Source organism: Pinus tabuliformis, chromosome 2_1 (genome assembly GCF_031772625.1).
Source record: "Pinus tabuliformis cultivar Carrire ecotype Pingquan chromosome 2_1, CPIR1, whole genome shotgun sequence".
Lineage (NCBI taxonomy): Eukaryota > Viridiplantae > Streptophyta > Pinopsida > Pinales > Pinaceae > Pinus > Pinus tabuliformis.
The window spans coordinates 620,272,003-620,289,613 of record NC_142299.1 but is presented as its reverse complement, the minus strand read 5'-3'; the positions used below and the strand labels follow the sequence as shown (position 1 = coordinate 620,289,613).

Sequence of the window (17,611 nt, the reverse complement as noted above, 5' to 3'; positions counted from 1 at the left end):
ATCCCAAGGACATTGGTCCTCTACTTATTAGTATATTTCTACCATTCATGAACAATGCGTTCACGGCATGAGGATGAATTGATATAATCACGTCACTTGTTTTCAGTATTTACTAAGATACTTTGAATATTATGAGAGGGTTATTTTAATATAAAATCAATGTATATAAATGAATTTTATAAAAATGTTCCAAGTCAGCATTGATTTTTGAATTCTTGAACTTATTGGAATGGTCTATTAAATGGAGCCACTATCTTGGATTATAACCCCCCAACATATCACACCACGGATATCTTGTTATTTAACGGAAAAAGTATGGATTGACACATGGGCATCCATGCAAAGCACCATTGAAACAGGTGGACAGGGATGCAAACCACTGTTGGCTCGAACATCATGAAAGAAAAACATAAATAACCAAATCATTTTTGTGCCATAGCTACTGCATCATCAGCCATAGCAACTGCCTAATCAACCAACTGCTCTGTTGATGCCCCTTTAGATATAGTAATCGAGCAGGTATAAATAGAAGTGCGAAAAAAGGAAATGGAAAAAAAAGGCATTTGTTACAGGTTGGACAAAAGGAAATGGCAGGTATAAATAGAAGTTTGAAAAAAAGGAAATGGAAAAAAAATGTACATAAAAGGTTAGAAAAAAGGAAATGTATAAAAAGGAAGAAACAAATGTGCAGAAGACACCTGAAGTACCTGGATCATATGAAGGAAGTTTTAGACCTGAAGGAGAGGCTAGGCGTAAACTGAAACAGGTTTTTCAAGAGTGTTATTTTTTGAGTTGCGATTGTAAATTGAAACTGGTTTTTCAAGAGTGTTAATTTTTGAGTTACAATTGTTGTTTTAGGGGGCCAAATTAAATTTATTTTCATTTAAATCAGAGTGAATTCAACTTTGTAAATATGATTGATTTAGTTGAGTTTCGGCTAACATGTTTTATTAAGGATATTGAAGTTAAAATTCTTTTCATTTAAATCACAGTGCATGCAGCGTTGTGAATATGCTTGAGTCGAGTTTTGTATAATATTTTTTATTAAAGATTTTGAAGTTGTGGCTTTTGAGTTTACATGTATATCAATTTTTTAAGCCTAATCCTGGAATTATAAGAAGAATATTATAATTAAGCAAAGAATTAAATGAAAAATGTTTGTATTTCAACAAATTATTTAATAAAATTCTGGAGCCAAACATAAGTAAATTTGAATTGAATGAAAAATGTTTGTATTTCAACAAATTATTTAATAAAATTCTGAAGCCAAACATGAGTTAATTTTAGAGAAACACAGACATAATTTAATACTCCAATATTCTTGGAAATTTGAATCCTCCCATATTCTTGAAAATTCCAAAATTCAAAAGAAAACGTGAATATATTTTAGACCAAACATAGACAGTAAAGCAAAGAATCCTCCCATATTCTTGAAAATTCCAAAATTCAAAAGAAAACGTGAATAAATTTTAGACCAAACATAGACAGTAAAGCAAAGAATCCTCCCATATTCTTGAAAATTCCAAAACTCAAAAGAAAACGTGAATGAATTTTAGACCAAACATAGACAGTAAAGCAAATATCAATCAATTTTAGACAGTAAAGCAAATATGAATAAATTTTAGACTAAACTTAGACAGAAATTTGAAAATTAAACACTAAAAATTCAAGAGAAAACATAAGTAAATTTTAAATCAAACATAAACAGACTTCAGTATTAATTTATAATGCATCAATATTCATGAAAATTCAAAAGAAAATATTGGAAGTTCAAGAACAGACAAACCAACTCTATTCCGCCCTTTCTGGAGAGTGTTCTATTATGAGTTTGTTCTATTCAACCTTGGATACTGGTTCAACTTGGTAAATGGGTTATGGAATGCTTTGACCTCTACTACTTTACTTCTCGGTGCTTCCCCTCGAGAAAATGAAACTATTGGTAGTGCTGCTAAAACTGTTACTCTATCTACATCCTCACTTCTCCTCGAGTAAATGCAATTGCTGGTAGTGCTGCTAAAACTGTTACTCTATCTGCATCTGCACTGGAAAGAGCGTAAAAACCACACCGAAGAACAAGGTTATTTGATGTTCAAAACCAGCGGAAATTACAGAAATTGTCTTCTGGAAGCTACTATGACTAATTAATTGGGGTTATCTGCATCACAAAGAAAAAACTGCACTTGAAGATCGAGTACTAGACCCAACTCTGTTCATCCCCATCCAAAAGCGAAGAATTGTTGTGGGAAGACCCAACCCCAAAAGCGAAGGGAGGAGCCACAAATTGTTGTTTTAGCAGTTGTGGGAAGCTTCATAGATGACAAATGGCTAACATGCCAATAGCCAGTTGTGGTTAACATAGCCTCTTATTCAAATTTTATTATTATTAATATAACTTCGTTATTTATTTCGTTATTTCACCTTACATTCGTAGCTCATACACTTGTAAATTTTATCTAACGCCCAATAATATTTATTTTCAATTAATATAATAATATAAAAATTATTTTATGCAAATGCATTTTTTACGGTGTCCTTAGTCATACAGCCAGATCAAATAATTGAGATACGAAAGATTTTAAAGTAAACATTTATGTAAATTGAAAATATCAAATAGATCAAATAATTAAGATAGGGAAAGATTTTAAAGTTCATAGTTCATTTGCATCGGGGCACGTGAAGCGTGCAATAAGACCTCCAATTCACAACTTTGGTTATAAATTTCTTACACCAATATTTGCAGAGATAAACTTTGGTTAAACTTTGATAGTGGATAAATTTTTTTGGTCAAAAGACTGGTTAATGTATGGTCAACGATGGATCCATCGCTATTAGTCCCAGGCAAGGACTAATAAGGCATAATTAGCAATATGGTTTCAAGCCAAGAAATATTTAACTTAAGACAACAAAAAAGTTAACTACTAGTCACGAGTAATATTATAATTATGTATCTGGAAAGTAAATATAAACACTCGTAAATACTATATGTTTTATTTTAAACTCTAAAAATAGCTCTCTGTTTATCAAGGTTAGAATTAAAAGAAAAAGAAAAAGCAGGGTTTAGCAAAGTTAGAAGTAAAAAGCTGTGGAAAATAAATATAGATATTTAGTAAAAGGCTGTGGAAAACTAATCTAGATCTGTGCACATTATCTCTAAAAATAACCCACAGAGGCAGTGTAAAATTAGAAAAGTGAGTAAAAATGGAAAAATAAATAACCCATAGAGGCAGTGTAAAATTAGAAAAGTGAGTAAAAATGGAAAAATGGCAATGTAAAATCAGAAGAGTGAGTAAAAAAGGAAAAATAAATAGCCCATAGAGGCAGTGTAAAATTAGAAGAGTGAATAAAAGTGGGAAAATAAATAGCCCATTAGATGCATGCACGTTGGAAGTAACCGTGTAAAATTAGAAGTAAGAGTATCACTGGATCCATGCACGTCGGATCTAAAGAAATAAATAGGCAGCGGAAGCATGGTAAATTTAGAAGTAAAAACAACACTGGCAACTGCAAGTGAATGAATGAATCTTTAGAGAAGTGAAAACAACACAGCGTCGACTGCAGTTTGAGGATTAATTGGAAAATATTGTAGTAACAACACAACGTCGAGTGCAGTTTGAGAAGGATTAATTGGAAAATATTGTAGTAAAAAAATTCTAATTACGGTCCATGATCGTCGTTATGCATGTACCTGATCTAAATATAGCAGTGCAAGATTACACATAAATTACAAAATTAAAAATTACACATAAATTAAAAATTCTAATTACACGTAAATTAAAAATTCTAATTACGTTCCATGATCGTCGTCGTTATGCATGTGCATGATCTAAATATAGCAGTGCAAAATTACAAAAGCACCACTGCAAAATTTATTTATCTTTATAAGGACCACATTGAACGCACTTTGAAGATGATACGTGCTTAAGAGTGTGGAAGAACAGATATTAAGTGATTAAGAAGAGAAGAGATGATGATGAGGAATAGCCTGATGATGAGATTGTTGTTGGCGTTGGTGATGCTCCTTCATGTGGGAGCAGCAGCAGCAGACACAGACGACACAGCCTCAGGGCGATCTTGTTTTGCAGCAATTTACAGTTTCGGAGATTCATTCGCTGATACTGGAAACGCGGACATGGCTTCACCTCCTTACAACCTTCATTTTCGCTCTCTTCCATATGGAAAAACCTTCTTTGGCCTCCCCGCCGGTCGTGCTTCAGATGGACGTCTCGTCATTGACTTTTTGGGTAATAATTACCACCCATCATCCAATTCCATATACATGCCTCTTGGGTGTAAAATATTGCATAGTACTCATGATCACTTGTATATTGTGTATTTTTCAGCCAGTGCACTAGGATTTAATTTCCTCTCCTCTTCTTCTTGTGTATTTTTCAGCCAGTGCACTGGGATTTAATTTCCTCTCCTCTTCTTGTTGTGTATTTTTCAGCCAGTGCACTAGGATTTAATTTCCTGTCCTCTTGTTGTGTATTTTTCAGCCAGTTCGCTAGGATTTAATTTCCTCCGGCCTTCTATTGGACTGATCGACATGGAGCTGGCGGAGAGAAAAAACGGAGTTAACTTTGCCGTTGCGGGTGCCACTGCATTGGACAATTCCTTCTTAAATGACAGACTCATCTTCCCGCAGACACCATTATCTCTAGATACGCAAATCAGATGGTTCCACCAGTTGAAAAATTTCACCTGCAGAGCTAATTTGGGTATAATCATAGTATCATTTCAATTATGTAAAATTTTACTTAGGGTTATGCTTCCAGACGGTTCTAAAATATATATTTGGTCAACAGATTGCCAAGTTCATTTCTCAAGAGCGTTATATGTGATGGGTGGATTCGGTCTCAACGACTATCTAGACTCCACCTTTACGTCCTCGCCATCGGATGAGATAAGGGGCTTTACTCCTCTTATCATAGCCAAGATTCAGAAAGCTATACAGGTAATTGATTTTAATTAAACCCCACTTGATATGTCTTATTTCTTTCTCCATATCAATAACCCTCTCATAACATAATTACGGTTTTCTTTTATTTAGACGATGACATGCGTTGTCGGTTTTCTTTTATTTAGACGATGACATGCATTGCGGTGAATGAGTCGGTTTTCTTTTATTTAGACGATGACATGCGTTGCGGTGAATGAGTTTTTCTTTTTTTGGAAAATTTTTTATATTAAAATGGAATTGGAATTGAGTGCAGGCATTGATAGAAGAAGGAGCCCAGTACATATTTGTCCAAGGAATGCCACCTCTGGGATGTTTGCCCGCCATACTTACTCTAGACCCTTATCCGAGGAACTCCGATTATGATGAAAATGGATGCCTAGCATCATATAACCAACTCTCCCAGGATCATAACACAGCGTTGCAGGAGACACTAGAGCAGCTAAGGATTCAATATCCACACGCCATATTGGTGTATGCGGACTACTATAATATGTTTATGGAAATAATCAAGAACCATGCAGCATACGGTACGTACGGAAATTTTGGATTCGGTTAATAAACTCATATACATTTTGGATTGGATTAGTGTAGTGTAATGACAATGTTGAAATGATGCAGGTTTTACCGCTAATACATTTCAGTCTTGCTGTGGAACTGGAGAACTTTTTAATTTTGATATCATGCATACGTGTGGGACACCAGGAGTGTTAGCATGCTCAAATCCAGAAAGAGCCATCAGTTGGGATGGAATACATTTCACTGAAGCCGCATACAAAATTATTTCACAATTCATCATCAACAAAGCCCAATATACTCAGCCACCTTTCAGTGACATGATGAAAATCTCTGATAATGGCCTTTGTGATGCAGCCAGCCACCAGGGAACCACCTTATGAGAATGTTTTGTAATGGCGGTTTATATGTATTCTGGAGTGAAATATGTCAAATCTCTGGTAATGGCCTTTGTGATGCAGCCACCAGTTAATATTTTGTATTCGCTATTAATATGTATTCTGCATTGAATGTCAAATCTCAATAGGACTTTTGAATTTGAGTCCCTATTTCTTTCATTTGTATTTCAATGGGGGATTTTTTATAATAATAATATTTAATTTGAGTCCCTATTTCTTTCATTTGTATTTCAATGGCGGATTTTTTATAATAATAATATTTTTAATTGTATATTGGTATTCTGAAATAAAAAATTATTATAACGCTTTTAAATTTGAGTTATATTTTTTATTTAAATTATATTATTGTTTAAATTATTATTTATTTTTTATGTTTTTTAATTTGAGTTACATTTTTTTATTTACATTTTGTTATTTTTTGGGATAAAATAAGTTGGTTCTTTGTTAATTTTAAGAATAAAAAAATAATTATTTCAAATCATTACAATGTTATATTACATTAAGAATTGAATATAGTATTTATTGGATTTGGATATCCGTAGATCTAATTATAATAATTATTCCTTCTAGTTAATCAAGTATAAATCAATAAAATTTTGAATACAGTGGTTTATATCTTAGAAATAAAAACTTATATGAAATAGAATCAAAATAAATGTGGTTTAGTTATCATATTATTAGCAAATATTATATTTCATTTTGCCATTGATACTTTAACCACAATCAACCTTAAAAGCTGCTAAATACTCTTTTAAATTAATCCAAAAGAAAGTCATCAATCCAAGGAATCGAACATGTAGACATATCCTCAAGAGTATGCTATCCTTGTTCATATATTAATCATCATTGCAAAGTCAAATGACATCATCTTTCATTTTGTCAACAATTACTAGTTTTCTCTATGGAGATACACCAAGCATGGTCATTCTCAAATAAAGCATATCCTTTAATTGGATGATTAATTCATTATATTCATTATAATTGATTCGTATGGTAAAAGGCCAGCTATATATTTCATTTTAATTTCCCATGTAGTAACTATTATTATACCCTGTATTATAAGGAATATTTATTTAGTTAAATGTATTAAAGTGTATATGGGTACTCTAACTATTTTGTAATGAAAAATAGTATTTCCAAATGAAAAAATATATTTACCTATAAATCTAATGCGATGATCTATATTGTAGCTTAATTAGACAGCTGGATATGTTACAATATGTTATCAAAATGATTTGGATAATATTGGTATGCTAGAGATTGGGTATAGTATACCTCATGATTGTAAATTCAATTATTGATATCATAGTGGTCATCAATGGCCTTTCCCTCTCTTTGTTCCACTTGAATTTAACTTAGGGAAATCCCTAATACAATTGGCTTACAAGGATCGTGCTTTCTAGATGGGAAAACTAGAGGAATTGGCTTACAAGGATCATTTTACAAGTAGCTACTAGTAAACCTCTAGGGGTTTGTAGCCTATCCTCCTCTCCATAAACATGGTCACAATCGAGGGGATTTGAACTTTGGAACTCTCAGTTTTCATAGATTTCACATTATTTTTTATATTTTTAATCTAAGTTATATTGTTTTGAGAAAATTTCTTAATACTTTTTTTTAGATTGAAGAATTAATAATAGAGTTTCAAGCTACCATTAATTAAAAATCGAATACGTAGCTTATTGAAATTAAATTTGAGTGAGAAGAATAACTCATCTGATTGCATTCTATTCCCAAGGTTTACATATTAATACATGGTTTTTTAACCCTTAGTTTTCATCTTCCAAGAGGTCGCTTAGACTTCTATGAATGTCTGAATTCATGCACACCAATCCTATCAGATTAGGCATCCAAAAAACCCCAACCTATTTCCAGTATGGAAGGTATCAACCCTATTGTGGGTGCTAACAATGGAAGTAATTTTGGTGTTAATGGCATAAATAACGTGGGTCCCACCAATGGAAACAATATAGTAATGACCACCACAATGTACACAACTCGGACTTTTCTTTTGTTTATGGCTAGTTTGAACCTCCTTGATTTGAGCCAACCAATAATTGATCCTCTCTTGCATGATTTTGCATGGCATACATGCCAACCAAACTTCTCTAAAATATCCCCAATTTTGAGGGTGATTTTGCATCTTTGTATTTATGGTTATATCTGTAATTTGTGGTGTTCCTGTTTAAATCCAAATCAGTGGATGAGATGCCACATGTCATGTTTTACCACTTCATTAGACTCATTACCATGATGTTGACTGGCACAAACATTTTCTACTTGCTATTTCTTTTTGGTTTATTAGCATAATTTTGATTTGAGGATATAGAATAGAGTCTTGCATTAACTATATGCACAGTTTCAACAAAGTATATCCTTCAAGAAAATCACAACAATTTATCATGTCATTGTCGCAGTTATCTAATCATGATTGCAAACACATAACAAAAGTTATGAAGTTTGCACTCAGCTATAATGTGAATCATCCATTTACATGTTATTAAGTGGAAATGATATCATATAACTTGTTTAGCAAGACCATTGCATAGAATCGCCCCCTAACTAACTAACACCTTTTATTAAGCATGTAATTTGAATAACAACCTAATTGTGAGAACCTTATATCTATGAAAAATAGGCACAAACTCGAAATAAATTAAGCTCCTTAAATTTGATCCTTGGTCATTTCCATCTCTTTAGCCATGGATTTTATAAACCTGTTAAACCCCTTTTCAAATTTGGTCTTTAGCCCTTAATCTTGTCCATTGTTTATAATAATAAAAAATCTTCATTCACAGTATATTTGTATTCAAACATATATAGACGGATATGACTAAATTTGCATTCTTGCACCAAAGCTAGAATACAAATCATGCATTTGTATATCCTTATGCAGATCCTTAATAATAAATGGAAAATTTACCAAGTAACATGTTTACCAAGACCATTAGATGCCAAGTAAAATTTCATTGAGTTTATGTTGAGTATGATATTTAAGTTTACCATTTCCCATATATCATGACATGAAAAACATGCTAGGATATAAATGAATAAATTGTTTGCAAAACATGGTCTTGGAAACTATTACAAGCAGCAATATGTGTAGCTCATAAGGAATTTTGGAAGTACTTTTCCAAGACCATAGAGACATGATCATGTCTATTTTTCAAGTGCAATAGATACAAGCACTAATTTATTAAATACGGATAATTACTTCTAATAATGTAGATCTCCTTTTAACAATTCAATTTTATCATTAAGAAGTTATACTTCGGAAATTCAACCATCAACTCACAAGGACAATAGATATCAGAATGCACAAAGAGAACATATTTACCCTGGGAAAACCGGGCAAAATTTACTTAGATAAATTATTCAATTCAACAAGAGATATTCCTAATATTGCTAGTCAACTATGAGGTCAAACTGACCAACAATGTTATGGTCAAAGCTAGTCAAACAACCCTTTTATCAAGTCAAAATATTTCCCTTCAACTTCAGCCCTCTCGGATCTTCCTAGGCTGAATTTCATCCTCCTAGAATATGCCCAGAAACTCGACCCTGCTACCCAAAATGTTATGCCCAGAATTTTGGACCTACATCCTAGAAGTCCGGCCTGTTACCCAAAAACTTCCTAGAAAGTCACATGTTCAACGTATATAAATCGATAAATGTTCTTGATGTGAATTTGTCCTTATTTTCCTTCTTCATTGTCGTTCTTCTTCGATTGGATGCCCAAAATATTTCTACCTGTGTGAGAAATCGAATCGTGACTTGTGGAGGAGGTTAAGTTCTCTATATATAATGTTTTGTCTCTATGAATGGGTGTCTCTTCACTAGAGCAGACTTGACATTAAGGAGGACCGAATTGAAAAATTTGGAGCCAAAAAATCAGAATTCAAAATTTCAAAATTTCTTTCTTGATATCGACATGAACAATGTGTCTTATATTAATTCTTTCAAGGGAAAAAATGACATGAAGAACATATCATAGAACTACATTATATACTTCAAGGGATAAAATATAAATTATAAAGGCCAACCATGGCTACAAGATTCAGCACTCCCTCTTAACTAGGGAGGTATTCGTAATAACTACGCAGATGTTATTTTGTTGACAAAATTCTCTAACAGAAAGCTATAGAAAATCATCATCATTATTCTATTACCATGAATAGGTGAGCAATTTTGACACATGGTAAACCAATAGCATCCACTAATTACCATAATCTGGTCAAACATCTTTGACATGTGGTAAATCAACAACCTCAACCAATTAATAATTCTAGTCAATACCTCTGACCTATGGTATATCCTCACCAAAATCTTGGTTGATACTCTTAACACATGGTACATCATTTAGCATCAACTAGTAACCATAATTCCAGTCTTTTTCGCATATGGTATACAGACTAATCTTGGTTCACCATTATTCGGTTCAATGTCTTTCATGCATGGTAAATCTCCAAAGGCCACATTTTATCTAAGTAATTTAGGGACTTATTTTAACTGATCCTCATGCTCCAGGAATATTCTTCCTAATTTGTGTCAACATACATTACAAAAGAAGAACAATTATCCTCTATTGGACCATTCTCGCCAATTAGGGTCAATATACTTGACATAGGAAGAATGTCGATCCATGATGTTATCTCATGAGCACTCCCTCTCACTGAGACAAACATTCTCAATAAGTCCAAGATTGTCCCTGAAGTATACAAAATACTATCTGGACAAAGGCTTTCTAAGTATATCAATGATATGCTCATTAGTAGAGACATATTAGAGATTCACTTCTCCCTTCTGCACTATGTCATGAATGAATTGGCACTTGATCTCGATGTACTTCAAATTGTCATGGAAAATTGGATTATCTATCAACTTAACACAGCTTTGATTGTCACAATATATCACAGTCGGTTCTAGCACCTGATCAAATAGTCTTGTGAGTAACTCCCAAAGCCACACTACTTCACAACTCGCTAGAATGGATGCAATATAATCTGCCTCAGCAGTGTTAAGTGCAATACATTTCTACTTCCTACTCATCCACGAATCATAGAGTATCCCGAGCTAAAGAAACCTTCGGAAGTACTATTTTTGTCTTCAACGCTCCCTGCCCAATCTGCATCTGTATATCCGTACAATTGTATATCACCGTTTGAGACATATGTCAAACCATAATAAATTGTACCATGAAAATTGATGAGGCTCAAAAATAGGTGCATCATAAGGGTCATAATGTCATCCTCCATCTTTGGAACTATGTCTTTCTCACATTTATTTATAATTTTTGTTATATTATGCCTAGTGAGAAGGGTAAAAGATGTTTTTCTATGTCATGTAACCTAATATGGTTTAATTGGAGGAAACAGAGGATTTTTTGGGTAATTTACATGTATGGGCTGGGAGTAGACAACGGGGAGAGATTCTAGGAGGTTTTCCACCTCCTTAACTCCTTCAATGAGCCCAAGATCACCACACACTCTCTCATCATCTCGAGGTCATTTGACATTGATGCAATGATAATGATAAGCTTGTTACTGGTTAATCACTAAGTTATCTCTAGAGGGTTGAGGCTCTTGGGTTTGGGCCCAAACCCAATGGCTTAGGCCCCTCTTGTGTATTGGTATTTCTTTTTAGTTCAAAGTGTTTATTAGTTTTCTGCATTTCATTAGAAAATAACCCTTAAAAATCTTGTGATTGTGACCTCTATCTCATCTCTCCCATGGGAGCACGAATGGAAGGATCTACAATCACAGTCCAAAAATACTATGTTTATGATTTCTTGGAAGAAGGTCTATGTTATTCATATTGTTTTTCATGGGCTTAATATAGCTTAGGAGTTGATTCATTGACTGGATCGGAGTTTTTGACACAGATTAGATCACATTTAAATTCAACTCATCCTTTCCACTATTAGTTGTTTCATTTTTCAATGATGAAAGGGTATATGCATGTGATGTTGCAGGGATATTTGTATCTTCAAGAAAGGGGCCTTTCACCACATCCATCTTGGACTTCCTCGGCATCTTTTATGAAGCTCAAATTCTATCTTCAAAGTTATGTTCTTGAGATCAGCCTCTTAGATCACCGTGAGAAGCTCTCCTAGTTCAAAACAGGCCTTCGAAAGGATTTGAACTTGGATAGGGGTGTTGGTCAAGTTTAATCCATTTACCTCAACCTCCATCCACCTTTCCATCCCTGGAACCCATCATTCCTACCTCCTAAATCTTCTCGGCAACCTTCCTATAGAATTACAGGCCTTCAAGTAGCAATATAGGGTACCTGTCGCAGCCTTCTATAACATACATGTAGCGTCCTCTTTCTCCACTTATTTTGACCTTTTATGCAATTTGGACTTAGTTTAGAAGTAGGTTGGCCCCCAACTGTGACTCAATGATCAAGGGAAGCACCTAAGCCACTCCAACCATCATTTTCCTTTACTGCAAAATAAGATAGCAGGACTTTCTTTATTACAGATTTGGCACAAATAAAACATTGGTATATATGCAAGTGTGAGCTATATAGATGATAAATGGAATCTTGAGTTATAATTTGGTGGGTTAGCTTCTTGTCTGCAAGTGTATTTGGTAGCTAGATGGTTGATTGCAAGATAATGTAGTTCCTTATCTACAAGTAGTGTAGCTCTTATATTTTCATGAATTGATTCAATAACATTTACAAGTTGAAGTTCAAAAAGAATTTTCCTTTTGATCATTAAAGGTAGGTTCTAAGTTGCACCTTCATTAGTTATTTTTCCTTCTAATTCAGTAGGAAGAATGGTCTTGGAGAACTATTGATCAAATTTCCTAATTGAGGGTGGCATGAGTAGAATCCCATCTACTGTGTATATAGCATTCTCACCTCGAAGTGTGTACGAACCTTCGGTTGATAAATAGAGTTGAGGAGCCCTTGGGAGTTGCAGAACTCTTGGTGCAATACCAGGTCTCACCACTTTCTTGCGTCATTGTCGGGGAGGTGTCTAGGTAGATGTTATATATGCTTCAACATTGTTTTATGTTTTACATACAGTTTTGAAAAAGCAACATAAAAACAAAAGAGAAAAATTCCTTTCATACCTCGTAGGAATAGAGATACCCAAGGAAAATTCTTACCGAACACCCCCACCCCCTCAAGTAGTCAACCTTCACTCTTCTCCGGTGACTGCGAGCTTCCCTCTCTGACTCTAGGGGTGTTAGAAGACCCTCTAGGTGAGAAACCTGAGATATTTGAAGAACCTATTCGGGAAGGAGAAGTACCCACTTCACCTACCCAAACCATGGCTGGAAATAGGAACAATGATTTTTTTCCCTATCATAGAGACTAGTGGAGAGGCTAGAATGGAGAATATCGGCCCTAATTCCATTCCACACTTTCATGGATTAGCCTCTAAGGATCTTGATACCTTTATGTTTAAATTTGTCGTTACCTGTAGGACCTATGACTATGCCTCTAATGACCAGAAGTTGAATTTATTCCCATCTACCCTTAAGGATGCAGCCTTGGGCTGGTTTATGGGTCTGCCTGGGGATAACGCCACTACCTAGGCTCAAATTCAACAAGCTTTTAATGACAAGTGTAGGGACTACTGTAGGTCCAAATAAACCAAGGAATAAATATTTAGAATGACTCTTGGACATGATGAATCCTTGGAAGACTATGAGGAGAGATTTCAACTCAGTTATAGGAGGGCCAGATGCACCCTTGATCCTGAATCACTCAAGCTAGTTCTTCTTTGAGGGATTAGGGAGGACATGCTGGAAAACATCAACATGTTGTCTCGGGCAGATATCTATCATTTATCCTATGACGGCATCAAAGCATTGTTCAAAATTCCCTCTAGGGCCAATAGAAAGAAGGGTAGGGCTAGTCAAGGCTTGATCAATTCCTCCCCTTCCACAACATCCATCAAGAATGAGATTAGGAACATGTTGGAAGACTTTAAAAGTGAAATTTATGTGCCTTTTCTTTGCAAATGGATACCATGCAAATGAAGAGGAAACCAAAGGAAGCAGAGAGAGCCCTAGTTATTTTATGCCCTAAATGAACTAAAAGGAAACCCAGAAATGAATGCCCATTACATGTTGTACAGGTCTCCTCAATCTGTGAGGAGAACCATGCCACAGATAAATACCCTTATTTTATTTGTTTAAAAGTTGTATACGAAGGGGCGGAAGGTGGGGCTGAGCAACTCTGCTTTATAAATCAAAGGAGGCCTCAAGGACCTCGTCCATACCAGCAGGGCATGCAAGGTGCATCTTACTCTTAATACCATCCCTACCAGAATGCACCCTTTCCACCATAGTACTATTCCCCTCATCCATCACGTTCCACACCTCCTCCTTGGCTTGATGCCCCTCAATATCCTCCCCAACATGTCAATTAACCATTTCAGCCATATGTTTCCCAACCTCCTAAATGGAATAACCCATCACATGGGTGGAGGCCTCAACTTAACCAACCTCCTACTTTACTGCTTCACCTCCACCTCAACCACAAATCACTCATCCCGCTCCAACCAAGCAACCTCAGATGCATGCTCAACCTAATCTGAACCCGAATAATGAGCAAGCACAACAAGTCTACATTGGAGAGACATCTTACTGTTCCTATGCTATGGAGATCTAAGAAATCAACCTTAGGTCCAAAAGGGAACTTGAAGATAACCAACCTCCATCTCCACCTTAAGAACTTGAAGAGGAAAAGGAAGAGAGTATCCCTAAAGTAAATCCACCTCCTTTTCCGTAGAGATCGATCCATCCCAGCTAGCACCCCCCAGAAGAGACTGAACTTATGGGAGGACACAAGAAATGGAAGATCCCAACCAATGCATAAGAAATGGCTAAGATCTAGCAAAGATCGGCAGCTAACAGAAAAATAAATAAATAGATCCAATAGATCAGAAAAAACAAGAAGATCAATGCCTAGTACAAGTCAAAAACCCTCTCCCAATGAAGGACAGAAAATCTAAAGAAATCAAGCAAAATAAAATGAATTTGTACCAGTTCTAGCTATTAAATAGAGAGCTCAGACAGATCGAGGATAGAAAGAAAAACTTTTGAAGACAAAAATTGGTCTTTCGAGGCTAGAAGCTCGGTCGCACACAGAAGACAGGATAAATTTGGTTGGTCGCTAGGGTTCAATTATTGTATAAGTTTCCTAACTTCTCAAGCCCTAGGTGCCTAGATACACAAGTGGGTCAAGTTGATCTCCTTGGGAATGGAAAAGACTAGAAACCTTTTTCACAATTACTTTAGTACTTTTTCATGATTGAAACTACTTTAGTACCTTCCTAATTTATTTTTCATTGCAAGGACAACATGTTCCATTAGTTGGGAGGAGTGGGAGGGGGAACATGGGGTAATTCTCCTGACTATTACATTGCTAATCTTCTAATCACTTCACCCTCATAATCAACTATATCTTCCATAATCTCTAGCACACTAAGGTCCATTATGACACAACACTCTAGAAGTCACTAAATTTTATTTTTGGCATTGATACCTTATTTGGAAATTACTAACCCTCATCTTCCTCATTACATGAATGTTGTCAATGTTTCCATTATTACTATTATTGTTTGATACTGCTATTGGTGTTCATAGCATATTGCTACCACTATTTAATATGATACATCAATCTTTTGCACAATGGGAAGTTCAACTATCCAACATGAACCTGTCACCTTCAAACAACTTTGGGGCAACCCTGAAGTGTGTCAAATTTTTCAAGATGGAGGGTGGATAATCTATAGGGTTTCACCTATAAGTTTTTCCTATTTACAACTATAGCGTGGGGACTCAAAATTAGAGTAATAGAGGAAATCCTTGCCCACGTTATAGGGATAACTTGAATCAATGAGCTTTAGAATCAACTGCTTATTACTGGGAGAAATTGCCAAAGATGATGGTAGGGGAGTTGAAAGAGGTATTATGTTTACTTTATGTCTAATTAATTATTTCCACAAGTTTTGAGCTCTATGCTGATAACTTTAGATTTAAAATAATAAACTACATAATAAAAGATTTCGAAATAGTTTAGGAGGATATCCTAATTAAATATCTATGATTGGGAGGTGAAACTTAACGCACAGATCAAACTTGCTCACTTCCATTTATACAACATAAAATTGTAAAATCATTAAATGTAATGCACCATATAAAAATATTTAAGAAAGAGAGTTGTTAAAATAGGTGATTTCATTGTCAACATTGTTTTGAGCACTATGCTGATAACTTTAGATTTAAAATAATAAATTACATAATAAAAGATTTCGAAATAGTTTAAGAGGATATCCTAATTAAATATCTATGATTGGGAGGTGAAACTTAACGCACAGATCAAACTTTCTCACTTCCATTTATACAACATAAAATTGTAAAATCATTAAATGTAATGCACCATATAAAAATATTTAAGAAAGAGAGTTGTTAAAATAGGTGATTTCATTGTCAACATTTCTTCGTCTTTATTTGCATCGCATCGATTTATATACTCTAAGTCATCCTTTGATAGTTGTTAAAAAGCTTACATCAATGAAGTCATTCAATGAAAATTTCCTTCGACATTCCCAGAATGCATAGAATGTGATCTATAGATATAAGTTCAATATCATCACTCATTCTACGATATTTTCCAAAATCTATTAATTCCAAATATTTTATAATATTTCTAAACGTATATTGTTAACAAGGAGCCACTGCCGTGGCGGTAGTCCCTGCCGGGTCTGCAAGGACAACACAAATGGATTGTATACTGTCCGATTTGAAATGAAACTGAAATAGTTCACCTAGAGCTGTCAAATCGATGGTGATGTGCGGAATTTAATATGCAATTGGGTTTTATTCGAAACCTATGGATTTTGTTTTAGTTAGACCTACTGATTAGTTGAAACAGATTTCAATATTTATTGACATATTTTGAATATTATGGTGAGAAAAATTTGATGTCTTATTCTTCAGCGCATATGTCTTAGTCACACATATGTGTATTTTTAATATTTTTCCCAAACCTATAAATATATATTTAAAATAAAATAAAAGCATATAATAAAAGCATATAAATTTATATAATAAAAGCTTTATATATCAAGCTTAGTGCATTGGGAGATCTCTTCCATGGTTTCAGTGCATATGTCTTAGTCACACATATGTGTATTTTTAATATTTTTCCCAAACGTATAAATATATATTTAAAATAAAATAAAATTATATAATAAAAGCATATAAAATTATATAATAAAAGCTTTATATATCAAGCTTAGTGCATTGGGAGATCTCTTCCATGGTTTTATTGGAATGCTAGGGAAAAGTTTCCTACTTTTTAGGCACAATGAAAAATAATGGTTTTGTTTTTGTTTTTGTTTTTTTTTAATAAAAGTTTATATATATTTATGTGAACAAAATATTTTGTTTAATTTTCTTTTATCTTTATTAAGATTAAATAATATAATGATTAAATAATATAATGGTTAAAATGGATATATAATTTTATTTTATCTTTATTAACATTAAATAATATAATAGTTAAAATAGATGCATGCTACTACACATAAAAATATAAATATTTTTAAGACTTAATTCAGATTTAAAAACTAGCAAAGATGTTCACCACCTAAACTATAAGACATTTTTCATTATTCATAATGCAGTGCAGTGTTTTGAAGAAAAGAGTAGTGTTTTTATTGATTTTGCAATTATGTAATTGATCTGGATATTTTTAACTTGGGAATTCTTAAATC

The 17,611-nt window shown here is 34.0% G+C and overlaps 1 protein-coding gene across 1 annotated transcript; it reads left to right on the top strand.

Moving 5' to 3' along the window:
- The first annotated feature begins 3,964 nt into the window (after positions 1–3,964).
- Positions 3,965–5,853, top strand: LOC149202054 (acetylajmalan esterase 1-like). The gene is made up of 5 exons (XM_089401462.1): positions 3,965–4,241; positions 4,494–4,715; positions 4,803–4,951; positions 5,211–5,484; positions 5,576–5,853. Exons 1-5 carry the CDS (start codon positions 3,965–3,967, stop codon positions 5,851–5,853), a joined length of 1,200 nt encoding a protein of 399 aa, XP_089257588.1.
- Positions 5,854–17,611: the final 11,758 nt, after the last annotated feature.